General features: G+C 43.7%; 1 protein-coding gene across 3 annotated transcripts in view; it reads left to right on the top strand.

Moving 5' to 3' along the window:
• Positions 1-22,479, top strand: part of LRGUK (leucine rich repeats and guanylate kinase domain containing) — a 137,438-nt gene that overhangs the window by 41,026 nt on the left and 73,933 nt on the right. For all 3 annotated transcript variants that reach the window (XM_073238443.1, XM_073238444.1, XM_073238445.1), the window contains exons 9-11: positions 2,034-2,120; positions 3,481-3,587; positions 8,210-8,329. In XM_073238443.1, coding sequence (XP_073094544.1) covers positions 2,034-2,120; positions 3,481-3,587; positions 8,210-8,329 — 314 coding nt within the window. The remainder of the gene's footprint in view (positions 1-2,033; positions 2,121-3,480; positions 3,588-8,209; positions 8,330-22,479) is intronic.

Raw genomic sequence — 22,479 nt, 5'->3', positions numbered from 1 at the left:
GCCATTTCAGGCTTTAGATTCGTGGTTACCAAAGGTTCCAGTTTACTTTCCTTACTGTCTAAGAGTCTAACTTAACTCACTTAGTATGCTGTTACAAACACAATCTAAAGGTTCTTTTCTATTTCTCCTCCTTTTTCTTCCTCCTTCATTCTTTATATATTAGGTATCAAATTCTATACTTTTTCTCTATCCCTTGATTGACCTTGGGGATAGTCAATTTAATTTTGCATTTGCCTCACAATCAACTGCTCCACCCTCCCTACCGTGATTTTACTACCTCTGGTGACAGCTATCCAACCCTAGGAACACTTCCATCTATAGCAGTCCCTCCAAAATAGACTGCAGAGATGGTTTGTGGGAGGTAAACTCTCTCAGCTTTTGCTTATCTGGAAATTGTTTAATCCCTCCTTCAAATTTAAATGATAATCTTGCCAGATAAAGTAATCTTGGTTCCAAGCCCTTCTGCTTCATGGCATTAAGTATATCATGCCACTCCCTTCTGGCCTGTAAGGTTTCTGCTGAGAAGTCTGATGTTAGTCTGATGGGCTTTCCTTTGTATGTGATCTTATTTCTGCCTCTGGCTGCTTTTAACAGTCTGTCCTTATCCTTGATCTTTCCCATTTTAATTACTATGTGTCTTGGTGTTGTCTTCCTTGGGTCCCTTGTGCTGGGGGATGTGTGGATCTTCATGGCCTGAGAGACTATCTCCTTCCCCAGATTGGGGAAGTTTTCAGCAACTACCTCCTCAAAGACACTTTCTATCCCTTTCTCTCTCTCTTCTTCTTCTGGTATCCCTATAATGCGAATGTTGTTCTGCTTGGGTTGGTCACACAGTTCTCTCAATATTCTTTCATTTTTAGAGATCCTTTTTTCTCTCTGTGCCTCAGCTTCTTTGTATTCCTCTTCTCTACTTTCTATTTCATTTATTGCCTCCTCCACCGTATCCGACCTGCTGTTAATACCCTCCATCGTGTTCTTTAACAATTGGATCTCTGACCTGAATCCATTCCTGAGTTCTTGGATGTCTTTCCATACCTCCATTAGGATGTTAATGATTTTTATTTTGAACTCCCTTTCAGGAAGGTCCATATCATTTAAATCTTTCTCGGGAGTTGTATTAACAATTTTACTCTGGACAAGGTTCCTTTGGCATTTCAGGTTTGTATATGGCGCCCTCTAGTGTCCAGAAGCTCTATTCTGGAGCTGCTGAGCCCCTGAAGCAATGTCGGGGGGGAGTAGTACTTGCAGTAGTACAATGCAGGGGAGCAGTACTTGGGGTAGGAAAGAGCTGGTCCCCGCCTCCCGGCTGCTGTGCCTGTCTCCACTGCCTGAGCCAGTGGGCTGGTTACACAGGTATAAGTTTTTGTCCCAGAGCAGCCAGATATGTATCCCTGCTTTCCACAAGCAGCCAGAATCCCAATCTCCCCAGGAACTCTGCCTGTATTAACTTTCCAACCCAGTAGTCATGCGAGTCTCAAGAAAGCACCATGAAATGTAGGTTTGTGCTCCCAGAGCAGATCTCTGGAGCTAGGTATTCAGCAGTCCCAGGCCTTCCACTCCCTCCCTGCTTTGTTTCTCTTCCTCCTGCAGGTGAGCTGGGGTGGGGGAGGGGCTCAGGTCCCGCGGAGCCACAGCTCTGGTACGTTACCCCATTCAGTGAGGTCTGCTCTTTTCTCCAGGTGTGTGCAGTCTGATGCTGTCCTCTTTCCTGTTGCTCTCTCAGGATTAGTTGTGCCAGTTAAATTTTCTAATTGTATCCAGTTTTAGGAGGAAGCCTCTGTCTCTCCTCTCACACCACCATCTTTAATCCAAATCTCCAAATTACACATTTGAAGAGCTTTCTAAGTTACAAGGAGCAGCCTGCATTTGAGTTGTTAATATAAGGGGACTGGTAATGGTGAAAATGTAGAGACCTGTGAGGGTGTGTGGATGACAGGTGGTAGGTGACAGACCTATAGTCATGACAGAATGCTGGTGCTTGTGAATTTGGGAAAAGGAAAGCAACTGATTAGTCCTCTTGCTATTTCAAATAGGAAAAATCTGAATATTGGTTCTTCGTAATTTTTATGCTACTACGATTAACAGAATTAGATCAGAAGAAGATTAAAGTGGAAGAAAAGGTATGTAATCATATGGTCTCATGTGTTTATGAGTTCATGCTGCCTACTGCAGGACCAATATAGTTAATAAGTGACACACTTTGTCACTTATTCATTATTTATTTATTTAGGGACTGTTTCCTAATTGGTGTTGAACCTGCAAAGCTGAGCATCAACACTAATGCAGCAAAAAGGCCTTCTATTAGTACCATGAAAGATTGGTGGGTGAAAGATTGGTGGGTGGGGAGTGGAAGCAGCACTCTTTCTATAGGCTGGTAGCATATAGCAGTTTCTGAATTTGGAAAATATTATAGTTGGAGGGTATGTGATTCCATATCACTCTAAAAATTCATTTAATAATGAAAAGTATTTTAATTACTTTGTACCATATAATCAAAAAACACTCCAATAAACCACTGTTCTGAGATCCTAAATCCTTAATTCTGCTCCTTAAGATAATCATTCCTCTGGACACACAATTCTGGAGTAACCAGACCTTGAGCGCAAGCACCTACCTCCCCCACCACAACCATGCTAGCGATTTTGTTTTGCTTTCATGACTGATGAAATCTCCACTAATGAGGCATTTCTTACACTGGATGCAAGTTTGAGATTGGAATGAAAACAAGTGTAAATATGTAGAGAGGCAGATACTCCATTTCATAAATACCTTCTGAAATCTTGGTTAAAAATAGTTATGCCAAAAAAAATAGTTATGCTAGTTTGTTACTATTCTCACACTTAAAGGCACTTCTTAGGTTTCTCTTCCCCATTATCATTTTGCAAAGGGAATACATTTTAAAGCCTTATATTAAGTAAAGGTGTGGTAGATGAAGATAATGCATTTAGAGGGATGACAAAGATGGGGGATAAAGAATTGTACATTATGAGGAAAGGTCCATTTCTTTGAACAGAAAAAGTTATGCTGAAAGAGGAGGAGTTTGGAGTAGAACTTGAGATAATCACAGTAGTTCTTGGTGAGATGGGATGAGACAAAAATTTTGTGATATCAACTACCTGGAATCTAGAGCTATGAATTTTATTCCTTCTTTTCATACTGAAAGTTGGCATGTTTACTGTATTAAAAGTAGTCTTGGACTTTGGAAGTTTGTTTTTGTTGTCACTTTTGCCCTCCCAAATCAGAGAGTACAAAGGAGTAGAGGAGCAACGAGCTCTAGTTCAATGTTTTAGAATAATTATCATTATTCAGGTTTTAAGAAAGTCAGAGTAGACATGAAGACTAAGCACAAAGATTCCTGAGTGTTCATTACATTATTTTCTATACCTGGTTGCATGTCTAGAATATTTCATTGAAGAAAAAATAAGCCTTCTTTCTAGAGACAAACTTTGTTTTCCTTTTGCATTTCTTATTCTGGAAAAGGTTGCAGCAGTGAATAAATATGACCCTCCCCCAGAAGTGGTTGCAGCCCAAGATCACCTGACCCACGTTGTCAACAGCGTGATGCAGCCACAGAGGATCTTTGACAGGTATTCAGTAGGGATCCACAAGGTGGACCTCAGAGTGGCAAGCACAGGACATCCTCATCATTATTCTTGGCCCTCTATTGTGTGACCCATTCCTTTCTCATTTTCTCTGACGGAAAGGATCAGATCTTCATTTGAAAGGCTATGTTGTCTCGGTTATAGCGCTGATCATCACATGCTTGAATATGGAGCTCACTTGTTGGTGTTTCCCCAAGTGTGGCAATGAGTGGCTTCATTTCCCTTCTTTCATCTAGCCCCTTGAATGGTAGCTACCCTGTGACACAGGTCAGTGAAATAAAAAATAATAATTTGTCAATTTTTATGCTATAGGAGAGAACCAGAGACCTCAGCCTCCTCAGCAGAGACTTGTGATTTCTATCCCTTGCAAATTTCTCCTTAGCTGTGAGTGAATGCGAGATACCCCTGCTCAAAGAACATCTGTGGATGCAGATTATTACAGAGTCCCTAGAAGGAAGCCCAGCCAGCCTAAGGGAAACCTGAAATAATCTTTACAGTGATTGCACTGAGCTTGTGGGTCACCCAGCTTGGTTGAACACATGAAAAGCGTCTCTCACCTCTAAGTTTGAAGTCAGATTTACCACGGTTTCTCCATTTCTTCTTAAACAATCTGTTGCAGCAGATGGCCATTTATGCTACAAGTATAATACAGAAATTCTATCAATACCCAAAGGCATTTTAAAAATACTTGTAAAATCTCTCGGTTTTAAATGGCTTCCCTTCCTCATGTGGTATTTGTCCCTGTGCTCCACAGGATTGGTTTCCCACAGAGAGCAAAATGTTTTATTTTGCATGCAGGACATGATGTTTTACATGTAATTTAATAATATAGGCATTGACAGTTTTATATATTTATGGTAGCCCTCTAGGTGAAATGATTTATCATTTATTTGCATATATCTGGAAAAGCACATTTGATTTAAAAGAAGGGCATTTATGTCCTCATTGTATTTCTTTTCTAGTTTATGAGATATTGCTAGTTGTTTCCTGCTTTGGGGTAAATTTATATAAAAATATGTATCAAAGAAATTCACAGCAGTGTCTGATAAATGCATATTTCTTGATCATTTCTGGCTGTGGGGAAAACAAGAGCAAACGGCCCAGCAGCTCTGGGTGCTCCAGGATGGGGCAGTGTTCACTGTGAAAGACTCATGGAGGTGGAGCAGGCCTGACATTGCCTTTCCCGCCTTGGGCTGGTACCCAGCTCTCTGGCAGCTCCCGGAGAGGAACCCTGATTCTTGACTGTGGGACTGTAATGCTGCATTATTGGGGAATCACTGTCCCCTCTCCTGGTTTGATTGGGGTGAGGATACAATATTAAAATGACACAGCAGAACCTTGACTGTGAGCTGGAAGTTACGATGGCTTTCTCGCTCTCTGGTATGACGAGGTTCTCCAGGCCCGTATTGTACAAGTCCTGTCCAAACTTTGGAATCAGCCATTCTCCAAGAAGCCATGGTTTGTTTTAGCAAGAAATGGATTCCCCAGTCCCAGTCTGGGTGCTGGACGTAATCATTACTGCTGGGTGGGTCATTGCCTCTAGGCCTTTTAGTGGACATCAAGGACAATATATATTTTTCCTCCCTCCCTCTAACCCACCCACCCATCCATCCATCCATCTATCTAATCTCTCTATCCTGTTTATCTATTTGTACCTATCTATCTACAGCTGTCCAATCTGTTAATATGTATCTAATCTGTATCTAGATAGATCTATCTTTCTATAGATAGATGACAGAATATCTGCTGAATTCATATTGATACTTATAATTCAATTTCAAGACTATAGTTGAGCATTTACTTAACTTTTTCTTTATTATATTTGTATCTTCCTTTTCTCCCACACCAGGGACACAGAGGAAGATGGATTTAGAACATCCCATAATTATTTTTTTAAAATCCCATATTATACCACAACAGTATCAGGATCAGAATACCAATACCATTCCTACCACCAGCATGATTACTGGAAACATTAAAACTGTATCTTGCTTATTCTCTTCCCATTAATACCCCCCACCATTCTTTCATTCTGGTAAAATACATATAACATAAAATTTTCTATTTTACCCATGTGTACAGTTCAGTGGCATTAATTATATTCACAGTGTTGTGAACGGTAATCATCATCTATTTCCAAAAAAATTCTGTAACCATTAAGCAGTAATTTCCCATTCCTTGCTACTCCCAGTCCCTGGTAACTTTTAATCTACCTTTGTCTCTATGAATTTGTCTATTGTATATATTTCATATAAGTGTCAATCACCCCATCTTAAAAATAGTGTGCTATATTTATATTGTCAGAATATGTAGCCAGCACATATTATACTTTCTCCTTTGCTGTCATTTATTCTTGTATCTGTGGATAACTGCATATTTGTTGCTCAGCACCAGACCTTATATTGATGTCTCTTGAGTCATTTTGGTCGTATGAAGCTTGTTCTCTAGTAGATTCCTTAAGGGCTATGATATCAGTATCCCTTGAACTCTTACAAGTTGATACTATTTATAAAACTTTGTATTTGAAAGTCATTTATGTTATATGTAAAGTCATGTCTTACACTTGTTTCCTTGAATATAGTAAAGATGTTGCTCTATTTTCTTTTGATACAAAACATTGCTGTCAAAAATCTGATGACCATTTAATTTTCTTTCGCTTCTAAGTCATGTGTTCTCTTTTTCTAGAGAACAATTTTTTTTTTCTTTAAAGTCCAGTAATTTTAATGGACTGCCTTGACATTAGTCATTCTGGGCCAGTAGTCAGTCTCAGGTGGGCTCTGTGCTCTTTCAGTGTACAGTTTTGTTTTATATTTTTATTACAGGGAGGTTTTCTTGAATTACGGTCTTTAATATTTGTTCTCTTCCTTCAGTTTTCTTTTTCAGGAAGATTTCCTTTGCCTATCTTCAATATTTTTACTTCCTCTCAAATTATTTTCTCTTTAATTATTTAAACTTCTTGAAATTTTGAGATAGCTTTAGATTCACATGGAGGTGTAGGAAATAATACAGAGAAATTCTATATATTTTTCACCTAGTTTCCTCCAATGGTATATCTTGCGCAGCTATAGCAGAATATCAAAACCAGAACATTGACATTGATACAATCCATCAACCTTACCAGATTTTGTCAGTTTTCCCTATACTCTTGTAGGCATTTAGTTCTCCACAATGTTACCACATGTGTAGATTCATATGAGCAACACTACAGCCAAGATACAGGAGAGTTTGGTCACAAGGATCCCTATGCTTCCCTTTTACAGTCATTGTCACCTCTTTCCTTCTCATCTTCCCTAACTCCGGGCTACGAATAATCTGTTCCCTGTCTCTCTGTGATGTCATTTCAGGAATGCTATGTGCATGGAATCATATAGTATATAACATTTTGGGATTGCCTTTATTTTTTTCCCTTAGCTTGATTCCCTGGAAATTCGTCAAAGTACTTGGATGTATCAATAGTTCAATCCTTTTTATTGCTGAGTATTTCTTGGTATGTGTGCACCACAGGTAGTTTAACCATTCGTCTCTTGACATCTGGGCTGATTCCACTTTTTGGTTATTGCAAACACAGCCATTATGAACATTCGTGTACAGGTTGTACCTGCACAAGTTCAGCCTACCTGCGTACCAGCAATTCCCAGGGGCCATCTTGGGGTTCCCTTGTTCTCGGGCACTGCTTCCTCTTTCTTCCTCAAGCACAGAGTCCAAGGCTGTGAAAGTTTTGGGGTGTGTTGTTTGTGAAGAGACTTTTCATCTCATTTTATTATGCAAGTTATCCATGGGTTTTTGCTCTCAAGTTTTTCTGTTCTTACATAGGCTTTCAGAGATTGAAAAACTACCCTGCCACTGCCTCCATTCTTCATAGAAGCTATACCTCAGCCATGTATTTTTGAAATATTATATTTTATTCTGCGTTTCTATGATTTGTGTCATGAGTGGAATCTCAACACTTCTGCTCAGCATGTTATAGGAGATCTTATGAAATTATTAGTCCAGTCTTTCCGGCCCAGAGCCATGCCTAAATTCATCTATCAGCTGGGACTTAACTGGCTTTTACTTTCAGGAAGTTAATTAACCTCTCTGTTCTTTAGTTTGTGTGTTAAGTGGGGATAATAAGAGAAACATGTTAATTAGCTAGAGAATTCTGGAATGGTGCTCAGCACAAAGTCATTGCTCATGTAAATTTTAGTGTATTACCAGTTTCTTTGCATATCTATATTCTGATTCAAGAGGTGTGGCTACTAAAGTTTAATTCTCAGAGGGTGGTCTAGGGCATTTCTTTCATTTTGAAGTCCTTGGAAGAATACTTTTTATCAACCAAGAACTAATATAGCTTACCGTATTTTTCTTTTTAAGAAATTGTTAATAGGTTTACGTATATTTGGATTTTACTTATCTATGCTTTAAATATTATTTTCGGCATAGTATAACCAGCTTGCTTCTGGAAAGTAAGACCAAGCTGCTGCTGCTATCCAATGCCTACATATAGCAAGTGCTCAATTATTGAGTTAATTGTGATTGCGACAGAGACACCTTAAACGCTGGATGCAGTTACCACGCTGTGTGTCTGACCAGGATAGGCCCGTCTCTGACTCTGCCCTGTGTTACAGCACTCTTCCCAGTCTGGACGCACCTTACCCCATGCTGATATTAGCTGGGCCTGAAGCTTGTGGTAAACGAGAACTGGCTCACCGCCTCTGCAGGCACTTTAGCACTTACTTCAGATATGGGTAAGTTTGATTACTGGCTGGTAAGGCTGTAAAATGTTGGCTATTGCTAATATGGGTTATTAATTTTAAGCAAGTTGAAAAATGTACAAAGCACGTTTATCAGCTTCTTTGCCATTTATTACACTGTGATATACACTATGTTTTTTACTCTAATCCTCCAAACGTTTAACTTAATTCAGCAACAGCAGGAATCTTTCTTCAAGGCTTGAAGATACACGAGTTTTAATAAAGTATAGTGGTATTGGAATGCAGGCTCATCTTGGCATGCAGTGTGATAGGACAAATCACAATGTTGTCATGTGCAATGGGCTGGTCTGGGGGCAGGTGACAGCCTTTCCTTGTCTCTGCCAGAACTCGTGCTGACAGCAGCTCAGCTGCCCTATCTCCACACAGGTCTCCCTTTCTTGAGCCGTATTTCAGGAGGAAGCAAAGAGAAATGACAGCTTAAGTTTATCCTTTCCCTCAGCTTAGCATTCAGTACACTTTCATTTTTCTGGAGCAGATATTTTGCTGTGTGATTTCTTAATGACCCAGTTAAAATAGAGGAACATATCCCAAATCTAGAACCATAGAACCATCCAAAAAAATCTTCAGCTGGATTTACAGACTTTCTAACGGTTTCCAGGAATCAGATCTATCACTGAGGTCTTCTAAACTAGTTTCTTCTTTTATTTGCATGTATGACAAAGAAATTACTTTTAGATTAGTGATTTTTGTCAGTGAGCTGAGGATGTGACTACAAATACACATAGGACAATAGACAAAATAAATGCACATTATTTTCTAATACCATCACAGAAAAGCTCCTTCCCTTAAGCTACACATGTTCAAACAATGTGAATACTATTTTAAACCACTCCATTTATTTAGATACCTAAAATTACGTCCCTCATTAGGACAACTCTAGCATACAAATACTAGGATTATAGAATAATTTATTCATTAATATATTTTAAGCATCCTGAAGTAACAAAAATAAATGAGAACTTAATATTAGAATAAAAATATATGGAGTGCTATTATGCTTATATAGGGGTACTGAGTCTGTTTTAAAAGAAAAGTGGAACTCAGTGAATGGAAAGTCAAACTAGGGCAAAAGCGTATGTCCTGACTATTGTGCTAATGTGCTAACCTGGAATCTTTTAACAAAACAAAGTGAGAAGAACCAAGGCTTTTCTCTGATTAGAATTCCTTTAATTATGTTGCAAATGGTTGGTAGCCTAGCCCTTCATGTTTGTCTGTGTTATACACTGCCGAGGCATGCTGCTTTGAATGAGTTCTTCGAGGTGTTTATTAACTCATCGCCAAGACTGTGATCCAGTCCGCCACTACGTTCTCACCTGGACACTAGGCTCCCCAACTGTTGGTCTTCATTTTATCCTGTTTTCCCCGCATTAGAATGCTTATACATCATGCTTGTGATTGCTTGACTTGATGCCTCTTTTCCCTGCTCATCTGTAGCCCAGTGAGGGTAGGGACCAATGTCAGCTCTACTTACCATGGAGTTCTCAATGTTCAGCGGAGGGCCAGTGAAAGGAAAGGAGTGATACACAGCAGCAATTCACCAGAGAATTCCGCTTTATTAGGGAAAGGTGCTGGGTTATATAGGAAGGGGCATGAATTGATTGAGGTGTCACTTCTACGGGGCTGGTGGCTGGTGGCTAGGTGCTGGGATTGGGAGGGGGAAGAGAGGTGATTGGGCTTCAGGTGGCGCCGGCGGGAACCGAGGACCCCAAAGAGAAGCAGGTAGTTCGCCATCTTACTGGTGGGGGCCCTTCATTCCCCCCTTTCTCCTCTATGGGGTTGTGGACGTTGCTTTCTCTCTAGCTGCTTCCTGCTGAACAGGGGCGGAGAAGGGAGTGAGGGCTTGAGGATTGGGAGGAGAGGGTTGATAGGACTCCCCACAGTAAGGACGAGTAAGTGTGGACTTCTTCAGGTTGGAAATCAATGAAGGTTCCCTGTAACCATAGGTTGAGGACCTGTTGATTCCAATGGTGCCAAGAGGATATGGGTGTCAGGAGCCAGGCGTCTGTGGCCATTGTTTCCAGGAACAGTTTCCAGTGGAGAGAGGGGTCCATCTCAGCGTGTGGTGAGGAGGTCACATGAGGGTGAGGGATCTTCTGTGGCCAGAAGCTGGTAGTTCCTGAGTAAAAGCTGGTTGAAAGCTTGATTAGAGATTTTTCTGACTTGGGATTTGATGAACTTTATTATACAGCGTAAGAAGAGACAGGCAAGAATAATGACTATTATGGGGCCTGCAATGGGCCAGAGCTAGGTGAGGAGGGGGTTTGTTAGTATTGAAGAGAATGGGTTGGAATTGGAAGCAGAGTGGAGGCTGGAGGCAAGGTCGGTGAGTTTGGTGATGTCAGTTTCTACAATGCCGGATTCGTTGATGTAATAGCACTCTTCCCGGAGGAAGATGCAGGTGCCGCCCTTCTCGGCTGTAAGCAAATCTAAGGCCCGCCGGTTTTGAAGGGTGACCTTAGCTAGCGAAGTGACCTGTCTTTGGAGAGAGGCCAGGGAATCGGCAGTGGATATCAGGGCTCCCTCAAGTTTGGCGTTGAGATCTCTAACTGCCCATAGAGAGTGACTCAAGGCTTCTCCCGAAAACCCTGCCCCAATGGCTGAGGTGATCAAAGAGATACCGACCATGATGGGAAGGAAAGCAGCCCTTTTTGTGTGCAAGGGCAAGGGAGGTTGGAGCTCAAGGAATTCTGCCATGCTGTAAAGTGTAAGCTGTGGGATTAGGGTGACGAGAATGCAGGGTGTGCTGGAGTTGGGAGGCAGTGAAGTTCGCTGGAGGGGGGTGGAGTTGGGCCTACACAGTGGTGGATGGTGAGATTATCTGCGTATTCTGGTTCTTATAGGGGTATGTCTGCCAGGGGGCAGAGGGGTTGTCTTTCTGCATGGAAGGAGTAGTTGGAAATATTAAGGGGCACGGTGGCCAGCAGTGGGTGCTGTAGTGATGCGCACAAGAAACAATTGGCGGTGTTAAGGGTGTGGTTGAGAAAGATGGTGGTGTCCTGAATGAGCTGTAACGAAGAGTAGGAGAAATGGGAAGAGAGGCAGGGATAAGAAGATGAAGAGGCGCCGTCAAGAGTTTGGATAATGACTTTTTCGGAATGTCTGATATCTGATGCAACTTGAGAGATCTGGGAATGAGAGGGAACATACTTTTGAGAGATATGAAGGGTACTGTGGGGGGTCGAGGACACCCCCCCATAGTAAACTGAGGCTGGGACTCTGGCAGCTCATCAAGAGTCCCCGGGATCTGGGATTGATAAGGAGAATGAGCCGTTGGGATATTTCATGAAACGGTTGGAGGAGTAATACTGTGGGTACTGGAAGTTACTCATGTAGTGAATGGTGCAAGACCAGTAGGGACATCTCCCGTAGGTGTCTGGCCATCGCCTGCAATAGGCTTGTTTTTGGTCATAGAGGAAGCAGAGGTAGGGAGAATAAGGGTAGCTGCTAGTGAACACTTCGGTGGAGGGAGGAAAGTGGAGATATAAAGGCTCAGAGCAGCTTTTTAGAGGGCAGGCTGGTGTGGCAATGAGGGCAGTAACTTTTGTTTGATGCTGTGTGTAAGTCTGTCTGACTTTGAATCGCCATGCAAAGGAGGCTGGGGTGGTGGGGAAGACAATAGGAATGAGGAAAAAAAGCAAGAGAGCAGTAAAGGAGGAAAATGTCATGATTCGGGTATGGATGGCAAAGGGGGGTGAACAGGATTTTGGAGGAAAGAGGACAGTAAGGTCAGGAGTCTGGAGGGAGGGAGAGTCTGTAAACTTTTGTAGGTTAAGAGATCTTTTAGGTGATGCGGGGACAGAATGGTAAGGGGCGCCCTGAATGTCAGTTTATGAGCTGCCTTCTGCAAGAGCTGCCTAGCGGCTAATGCTCATAGGCAGGGGGCCCATCTCTGAACTGTGGGGTCTAATTGCTTGGAGAGATAAGCTACTGGGGCAAAGGATGGACCATAATATTGGCCTAGGACTCCTAGAGCTTGACTGGACCTCTCATGAATGTATAATGAGAAGGGCTTTGACAAATCAGGAAGATGGAGAGCTGGGGCTTCCACAAGGGCTTGACGGAGCTTAATGAAGGAGTGTCGGGGTGAGGAGGATAATGGTTCTTTAGGGGGGCCCTTGCTGAGGTCGTATAGGGGTCTTGCCAACAGGGAGAAGTTAGGGATCCACGCTCTAAAATACCTAGCCAGGCCTAGAAAGGAAAGGATTTCTGTCTTGGTTTTGGGAACGGGCAGGTCAGAGAGGAGCCATTTTCTGTCTAAGGTAATGGACTTTCTTTGTTGAGATAGAAGGAATCCAAGGTAAGTGACAGAAGGGGAAGAGATTTGAGCTTTGATGGGGGATACTCGGTAACTTCTGGAAGCTGGAAGGTTAAGTAGGGAGGCAGTGTCAAGTTGAGACTGTTCCCACGAGGGACTGCAGAGTAGAAGATTGTCCATGTATTGTAATAAGGTGGACTCAGAGTGATCATGATGAAACTGTTTGAGATCCTGAGCTAGGACCTGTCTAAAAATATGGGGACTATCTCGGAAGCCTTGTAGCAAAACTGTCCAAGTGAGCTGTTCAGAATGTCTTGTGTATGGGTCCGTCCAGGTGAAGGCAAAAAAATCTTGGGAGGAGGGGTCCAGAGGGATAGAAAAAAATGCGTCCTTGAGATCTAGGACTGAGAAGTGGGAGGCCAAGGCAGGGATCTGTGATAAAAGGGTGTATGGATTTGGAACTAAGGGATGTATAGGGACAACGGCCATGTTGATAAGGTGAAGGTCTTGGACAAGGCAGAAAGATCCGTTGGTTTTTTTAACAGCTAATATGGGGGTATTAAATGGGGAGTGAGTGGGTCTGAGGTAATTTTTGTTCAAGAGATCTTGAATGATGGGTTGGAGGCCTACGAGGGCTGAAGTGGTTAGGGGGTATTGGACCTGACAGATATACTGAGAGGGGTCACGTAATTTGATAGAGGCAGGGGGACATAGGGCCATGGAGGGGCTTGTAATGTCCCAAACTTTGGGATTTACAGGGTGTATGAGGGCAGAACCGGAGCTTTCATTGGGTAGAGGGGGCGTCGTTGGCTATGACAGCCATCAGAAAGGGAGTACTGGGGGCTGTGGGAGTGGATATAGTTATGGAAACATGGAGGAGGGAAAGGATGTCTCGTCCTAGTAAAGGGATGGGACACTGGGGCATAACCAGGAAGGAGTGGGAGAAAGGTATGGGATTCTCTAGGATTGTGCATAAAAGGGGGGGGGCGTTTAATGGGAAAGTCTGTTTACTTCCTACCCCGACTATAGGAGTAATGGCAGGCGTGGTAGGGCCCCGGTATTCCCGCAAGACTGAGAAGGTGGCTCCTGTATCTAGGAGGAAGGAGATGGGGCGGCCGTCTACTATTAAAGTAACCCTGGGCTCCTGTTTGGTGATGGAAATGATTGGGCAAGAAGCGCCCGGGCCCCGTCAATCTTCCTCTGCCAGTCCCACTACGGCGGGCTTAGGATGGGGGTTGTTCGTCCAGCCTCCCCTTTGGGTGGTTGGGCAATCAGACCCCCAGTGGCCCTTTTTGTGGCATCTGGGGCATGGGGTGGTAGGAGATCTGGGGGAGGGGCACACCCTTGACTAATGTCCCTCTTTTCCGCACTTGAAACAAGCTCTTGTGGGGGGGCTTGTTTGTAGAGGGGCGCCCAGGTTGTGGTTTTATCAGCTGGGCCAACATTTGGAAATTGGCCTGATCAGCCTTTTGTTTACGGCGCTCTTTCTCCTCTTCCCGGTTATGGAAGACTTTAAAGGCCACTGTTAGGATCTCAGTCTGTGGGGTAGCGGGGCCCTGTTCTAACTTTTTGAGTTTAGCTTTAATGTCGGGGTAGCTTTGAGCTAGGAAGTATGTCATAAGGACATGTCTTCTGTCAGGCGTTTCTGGGTCAAGGCTGGTATACCGTAATAGGGCTTGAGTGAGTCTGTCTAAGCTACATCCTGGAGGGGGGTCAATAATTTTGGGAGGCCTTCAGTACCGAGTCTGAGGGGGACTGAAGGGTTCTGGCTCAGTCTGTGGGGGAGTGACACAGTCTAGCCACGCCTAGTCGAGCAGGTCTTGAAGTGTGGAAGGGGGGCAAAGAAAATTAAGAAAGATAGAAAGAACTGGGAGGGCTGATGCTCCCATGCGTTGCCAGTTAGCAGCCCAGCTGCTTGCCTCTGCCGCTCCAGTTGGGCTTGAACTCATGACTCTGAGGTTAAGAGTCCCATGCTCTACCAACTGAGCTACAGCAGGGCTCCAGTTAGTTGCTTATGGAATGCGTAAACAGAATGTTCTTTGTTCTCCATTCCTGCCACATCGGCAAGTGGGGAAAGGGCATAGCTAGAAGCAGGGGTGGTGTTTCTACACATCTTCAAGGTCTCCCTATTTTCAGAGTGAGGAGTCTTGGCTCATCTTCGAGGACAAGATATGTTTTTGTGGACAGATAACTTCCAAGGACTGCACTGGTTGTTCTCTAGCTTGTGCTTTCCCATGCTGCGTTCAGACATGGGGGAAGGTGCTTTCCCATTGTCCCTACAAACATGTGAGAAGACAAAGGCGGTCCCCAACAGGGGAGAAACAGGTGATGAGGGGAAAGACGGAGGAGGCCCCTGGGACCTAGTTAAAGGGGGGCTGAAAGGCTCAGGCTTAATCTGCGGGGGACGAAGGTGGAGGAGGTGAGATGGGGGAGGAGATGGTGGGGGAGGAAGGGAGAAGGGCTGTTGTAGGAGAAGAAGGGAAAGGGAGTGAACGGGAGGCTTCTGTGGGGGCAGCAGCTTGCAGGCTAGGAGAACTTGGGAGGGGGCTGGGGGAGGAGGAGGCAGAAAGCTTCGATATAAGGAATCTCCTTCCATTTTTTCAGGCGCTGGCAGTAGTTAAAAAGATCATGAGTGATGTTAGGATCAAGAGTTCCCCCTGCAGGCCATTGGTTGTTATTGTCTAGGGGGGTATGTTGGCTAATCTTGGGAGCAGTATTTACGGAGAAGTTTTGGTTTTATATCAGGCGTCAGGGAGAGGGTAGCCAGATGCTTGAGCAGGCATTCAAGAGGTGAACTTTCAGGGAGGGATGAGGAGGCTCCCATGGATAAAGGACAGAGAAGGAGACAAACAGGGGAAGACGAACGGAGATCCTCGGACTGGAAGCAGACCGCAAGGAGACAAAGAGTGTCCCCGATGATCCTTGGTGGTTTGCGGAAACTCGTATACAAGTCAGAATTTCTTAGGAAGTGTGGGTCGTCACCCAGACTTTCCTAAGAAGGCAGAGTGCCGGAGTCATGAGGTACCTAGCGCTAGGAATTTTCGGCAGACAGAACAGATTTCAGCGGACGGAACAGAAGGAGGAGGGGGGGGAGAAAGGGAGTGTTCTCATCCGCAAAGGAGTCACCTCGTTTATGGCTGTTGGAGGGGAGGCCTGAGGGTCTGCCGCAGCCGTGAAGGCCTGAGGCAGGGATTTATGGCTGTTGGAGGGGGGCCTGAGGGTCTGCCGCAGCCGTGAAGGTCTGAGGTGGGGATTTATGGCTGTTGCAGTGGGGCCTGAGGGTCTGCCGCAGCCGTGAAGGCCTGAGGCGGGGATTTATGGCTTTTGGAGGGGGGCCTGAGGGTCCGCCGCAGCCGTGAAGGCCAGAGGTGGGGAGAGTTCCCTCCTCGTCCCCGAGCGTCAGAGCCTTGCCAGAGGATCACAGTCAATGGCACTGCGATAGCTCGGGGAAGAGTGGCCCACTCCAGGGGGAAAACTTACCTAAAGGCCAGAGAGGAGTGGTGAGTGTGATGAGCCAGCGCCGGAAAAAGAGGACGAGGGCAAGCTGCTGCTGGTGTCGGGGGGAAGACGGGGCCCAGTTGGGGTGTCCCGTCTCCTGGGTTTCGGCACCAATGAAAGGAAAGGAGCGACACACAGCAGCAATTCACCGGAGAATTCCACTTTATTAGGGAAAGGTGCTGGGTTATATAGGAAGGGGCATGAATTGATTGAGGTGTCACTTCTACGGGGCTGGTGGCTGTTGGCTAGGTGCTGGGATTTGGAGGGGGGCGAGAGGTGATTGGGCTTCAGGTGGCGCCGGTGGGAACCGAGGACCCCCGAAGAGAAGCCGGAAGTTTGCCATCTTACTGGTGGGGGCCCTTCAGCCAGGCTCTTAATAGGTGTATGATAAATATTTGTTAAACGAATGCTAACTGATTGAGTAAATGTATGAATGAATTAATGGTATTTTGTGCAATATTTAATGGGAAGTTAGTGTGATAAGAAGCACAGGTAATTTTTCCCAGCTTCCACTAATGGATATATGGAGAGATTCATGGATTTACTCATTTGTTCATTGATTTTTTCAATACATATTTATTGAGTTCCTTCCATGTGCAAGGCTCTGCAGATACAGTGGGAACAAGATTGATGAGGTCCTTGCCTTAATGACATTTGTAATCTTGTGGGGGAACTTAGACCTTTAAGTCGTGTGTGTACTATTCATGTGGAGGCACAAGAAGGCAAAACAAAATCCTAACATTAGCGTCATGCTCGTACTATTATTGCTGCTGTTGTCAGGCAGCTGCATCTGGGGAGGTCTCTCCCTGCGCACTAGGTGAAACCTCAGCCTGGACAGGGGAGGGTTCTTGACTCTGACTGAGAAAGAATTCTCAAACAGTTTGGAGGAGTATAGGTAAGGAAGGAATTCATTAAAGTGAGAGTAGCAGCAAATGACAGCAGCTGCCCAGGCAGCAGAGAGAGAGGAAGGACAGGGGGGGGGGGGGGGGGCGGTGGCGGTGGCGGGTGGAAGGGAAGCTCATTGAACTCCTGCTCAGTGTAGGGCAGATCCGTCGTCAACTCCTGAAGCCAGGGTCACGTGGCATCCAGTGTCCACTTGAATCTGCATGGCATGGGAACTAAGGCCCTACCACTCTAGGATTTGAGGGGGGCGCAGAGCACTGGATGGAATGCGATTATGTTCTGAGAATGTCCCAAAGACAAAGAAAGAAAATTTGGGGGCAGGCTACTAAAGAGCATGATGGTACAGCTGCAGCCCTCTCCCCATTTCCTAGGCAACGGTAACTTGCAAGCCCGAATCAGAGATCTCAGTACCCCTTCCCTACTTGTCTGAAGTAGAACAGAGAGAGAAAACACCTGTGCTTAAGTCTAGAAAATTGACTGAAATAACAAATAGCAAAGTCTTACCACTGGGAAAAGGGTCTCTTATTAACCTCCTAAGAGGCTTGGAAATGCAAGAGACAAAATGCAACAAGTTGAGCATCAAAGAAGGCTTTATTTAAGGCAACATACACACCTGAAGAAAGGCGAGTGCAGGCAACCTCAGGAGGCACTCTTAAGGGCTGAGGATTTTGTCTTTTCAGGCTTTCAAGAATGGGGGCAAAGGGCAGGTGGAATGGAAGGGGGGCACGTAGGCTTGACATGTGGTCTCATGATGTCTGTCTCCAGTGAGAGACATTATGTCAATATCCATAATCTTTCCTCTAGATATTCTGTAAGGTAAACTTTATGCAAGGAATTTAGGACTGTTTGCCCTGCCTTAAGATAGGGTAGGTTATTGGTTGATTACCATAAAATGTGTTAGGAGTCTTACCTTCCAACTCCCTGATTTTTAAAAAGGAATCTTAGTCATAAGATGGAGTCCCTCCTGTTTTTACTATACTAGTTATATTTTGGGATTTTTCATCATAGGCAGGAGAAATTAATTGTGATTGTCCCATGTCCCTGCCCTACCTCACTGCCACTGCTATTTTTCTTTTCTGGATGGAAGTAGTGGCAAATGGAAACACACTCCTTCCTGACCCACTACTAATTGCTCACTCACTAACCTACCTCCCTTATAGGCTCAGAAACATTGTCCAGCTAGTTCATTGGCATCCTCATGGAGGCAGAGATCAGGGCTTGTTCAGTGGCAAGTCATTCTAGGAATTCTATCAAGGCATGGATCAAAGACCGTATCACTGGATAAAAAGGGGTAGTAGATAACTAGTAATTTCATCTGTTAAGAAAGTAAGATAGTACTACTTTACATACAGCAACTTTTGAATTAAAACAAATGATACAACCAAAGAATAACCTCAGGGGCAAGTTTAGATTTTCTTTCATTTTAGTCTCTATCCAACATAAATTTTATAGATTTTTAATTCAATGGAAAAAAAGCATGAATACCATCTCATCATGAACATGTAGGTATTTGCAAACGCACTTTCTAAGCCATTTGCTTGAATCTTTTCTTTCCCTCCTATTTATTTCATTTTCTCTTGGTATTTTCTCTTCCTTTTTAAATTGCGTTGGCCCAAGAACCAAGACATTGAATCAAATTTTCACATGCTAAGTTACATATTCAGGTATGTAAAAATTAAAAACATAACTTGGTTGCATAACAAATATCAGTGTGCTGAGAAATTTTGCTCTTGTGTTAGGTTTTTATTTTCCTTTTGTTCTTGGTTTTAGAAATAGGTTACATGTTCTTTCTTTACCTGCACTAGTTATAAATAACCTGGAGATACACATTTACTGCCTTCAAAGTCTCTCTATTTATTTCCAACCTTAATAATACCACACAAATCAGTAGCTTCCTGGAAGAAGTCTGGATAATGAGAGAATCATAGAACAATACCAGGATGCCTGTTTGTCTTCCAGATTTAAGGCCTTGAAAGTGATCTGAATAGTCATGAGACAAAAGCCTTATTCTTCTTCCTTAGGTCTCTATTTTATAGCAATCTCTATTTTTATCACCTTTTTTATGGCATTGACTACTAACTATATTTTACTTTTAGCACTGTAATACAGTAAAGTAAAAGACCACAGCTATGTAGCTAAATGAGATGGTATGAGCTACAACTACCTAAATGCAGTCTAATGTCTGTTTATACAGATGGGACAAACTAGTAGAATGGTTCACTTATTCATTCAATCAGTGTTTACTGAGCACCATCCATGTGCCACATGCAAGTGATAAAATGTAAAACAGCCGTGGGTCTTGTCCTCCTGGTAGCTTACAATCTAGTATGGGATTTGGACAGGTAAATGCTGTCTGAGGAGAGGGTTTGATGGGTGGTATGATAAGGGAAGTAAAGAAGCTCTGTGACAGAAGTAAAGACCAGAGGGATGTGCAGCTTGAGTCAGGGTGCATTCCAGGCAGAAAGAACAACAGGCTTATTTGGTTAACTGAAAGAACCTGTGGTATGGCTAAGCTTAAAGTGTGGAGGGAGATGGCAGAAGACCAGACTAGAAAACTCAACAGGGGTCTGATCTGAAGGATCTCTCAGCAGGGGGTATCATGAGCGCAGCTGCACTGTAGAAAGTGCACCCTGTCGGCAGTTTGGAAGCGGGCCTGGGGAGGGAAGGCTGGATGCAGGGAGACCAAGTAGGAAGCAGTAGCAGCTGGTGATGGCATGAGTTAGAACGTGGTGTGTAGTTGCCGGAAAGTGGGCGGAGTAGTGGCTTGCTGGCTTCGGATACTCAGACACAGTATGTGTTGGAATCTTCTGTCTTGATGATTTCTTTAAATTGTGTCCATCAGTTTATCAACATATATTTGCACTATGACCAATTGAATTTGCCTTCCAAATGCCCTAGGATTACCGGGCTTTTGTGGGTACCTGTTAAAGAGTTCACTTACCAACAGTGTAGTGTGTTACAATGTGCTTGAATTGAGATGCACTCATAGCCAAGCCTCTGCCTACATATTTGCAATAATAAGAAGTTCATTATTTCCTGAGGCAATATGACCCGGAATTGAGATTCTAAATCTGCATGCCTCTGAATCAAACTGAAAAAATGTCTACCTCCTCATCTACCTGCTAGCTTTCTTGGACACCTTCCTTCCTGATCTGTCTCCCTGGCTGTTTTAACACTCCATTGTTTGGCCTGGCCTTCCGGATTCTTTCCCCCTCTGATCTCTTCCTCCTCTCTGTGGACTCGGTTTGTTAGGTTCCTTGATGACAGCTGGTCAACGAATTGGCCTTTAGAATGTCTAATTCCCTCTTAGACTTTTAGGGTCATTGTTGTAGTCTGAGATTAATCTCTAATTCAATTTTTTTGTCTGTTAAGTGAAACTAATAGGAGTATGACTCCTCCCGTCACAAACCATGATTTAACTAATTGGCCATGGTTTACTAGTAAATCGGTTTGTAAATAATAAAGTCATGGAAGTTCAAATTATGATTGAAATTATATTTAGACAGGAGAGAGGAAGGGAATTGAAGGTGATGATAGCCCAGGTAAATTTCTTTGTCCAGAATTTGGCGTAATTTTTTTCTAAGTTTAGTGAAATACTGCCTTCACTCCAAAGTGTTCCTTTCTAAGATGTTCATATTTAGGCAGCATATTTTGCAACAAACATTTCTGTGTATGAAAGTTGTATGACAGGATTCAAAAACCACAGGCCCTCCTGGGTCCTCCTTCACAGAAAGGTCCACAGTGGCTGCAGGTCCTGACATAACGTTCTCCACATCAGTGAAGCCTTCTCTTTAGTTACCTGCCTGGAAGCTTCAAATTGCTTCTTTGCTTTGTCTTCCTTAAAGAAATTCTGAAAAAAATCTCTGGTGTTCCATTCCTTTGTTGGGAAATGCAAATTCACCTCAGTGTGTAAAGGCTGTGCGGAGAATGTGTGGCACAGGATGCCAAGTCGCTGATTTATCTTTGCTGACTGTCAAGGATACCAATAGACAGAGGGTCTCAGGTCCTTGCCAGGGTGGGTGAAGAAATGCCAGGGTATTCATACAACAAAACAAATGTCACGCTGTTTTGACAGTCTTCTCTTGGAATATACTCTTTGCTGAGTATACAATTTAAATATATGCTAAGACCTTAAAATATACTAGTGTAGAATTACTAGTATCATTCTTGGTCATCAATGAAGGGAAACAGTGGTATGAATGATAAAAACTTGTTTTTGACTTTGTAGTGGCGAGGCTTTTGAGGCTGCAGTGTGGTATTAGAAGGAATTGACTTTGGAGTCATCCTGGCATTGCTACTTGGTCCCATGACTTCAATACTGTGCCTCAGTTTCACTGTCTGTCTAATAAAAACAATAATACCTACCTCACGGTTTTTTGTGAAGAACAAATGAAATATGTCAAATGGGTAGCTAGTCTAATCTCCTGTTTTAAAACTACAGAATAATCTGAAAAACAGTTTGCCTTCTCAGAACCTAACGGTGGGAAGTCAGAATGGTATGAAATCAGGAGTCCTGCGCTAGTCGGGTCCCCTCTAGTCTAGTTCTGGGACAGCTCTGTGACCTTGGACTGCTCATTTTTATAGTCATCCATAAAATGGAGTTCATCACAGTCACATGTTTCATTTACTCACTCATGTTACAAATAGTTAATGAATGCCAGTAATGGGCCAGGCATTGGGAATACGGGGACAAGTAAGACGAACAAGGACAAGTCCTTGCCTTATGATTCGTATGTCTTGCTAGGAAAGAGGAAAAAAACAGGTATGTGGAGAAAGGAAGGCAGTTTGGGTGCTAGGGATTCACTGGGGTGTGGCGGGCTGGGGGTGCTACCGCAGGCAGGGAAGGAGCCACCACTCTGGCTGAGCTGAGAACTCCATTCAGCCCCAAAAGCTTGGATTCCCATGGCGGTTCCCACACAGTGAGCAGGCAGAGCAAGCTCCTCTCTGCCCTCCCACAGCGGGGAGATGGTGTCCGGGCGGCGCAGGCCTCGGGGCACTTGGTGGCAGGCCCAGAGGCTATGGGAGTGCAAAGAACAGGTGCATAACCCAGCAGTAGGGGGTCAGGAAAGCCTTTTAGAGGAGTGACACTTAGAAACTAAGTCCTGAGAGACACGTGGGCTAGCCCACTGGGGGAAAGAGAAGGAGAGCACGCAGAAGATGTCCATAGATCAGAGGGAACGTGGAAACACTGAGGGGAAAATAAATGAGTAATAAATACGGTTATACTTAAATAAAGTGTTATTAGGTGATAGCAGAAGACGCGGTTCAGAAGGTAATGAAAACAATGGGTAAAAATTAGATGTTGATAATCCAAAATTTGTAAAATCCCTATAGAGTACAGAGGCTGAGTGTAGTGTAACACTTCAGAACCACAGTGGGTTTACAATTATCTTAGTTTGATTTATGATGTGGTGATCAACTTCAACTTTTTAAAACTGAAGTTTATACTGAAAAGTTTATACTGAAA

Source organism: Manis javanica, chromosome 6 (genome assembly GCF_040802235.1).
Source record: "Manis javanica isolate MJ-LG chromosome 6, MJ_LKY, whole genome shotgun sequence".
Classification (NCBI taxonomy): domain Eukaryota; kingdom Metazoa; phylum Chordata; class Mammalia; order Pholidota; family Manidae; genus Manis; species Manis javanica.
Note: the sequence above shows the minus strand (reverse complement) of the source record. Positions and strands in the feature narration are given on the sequence as shown.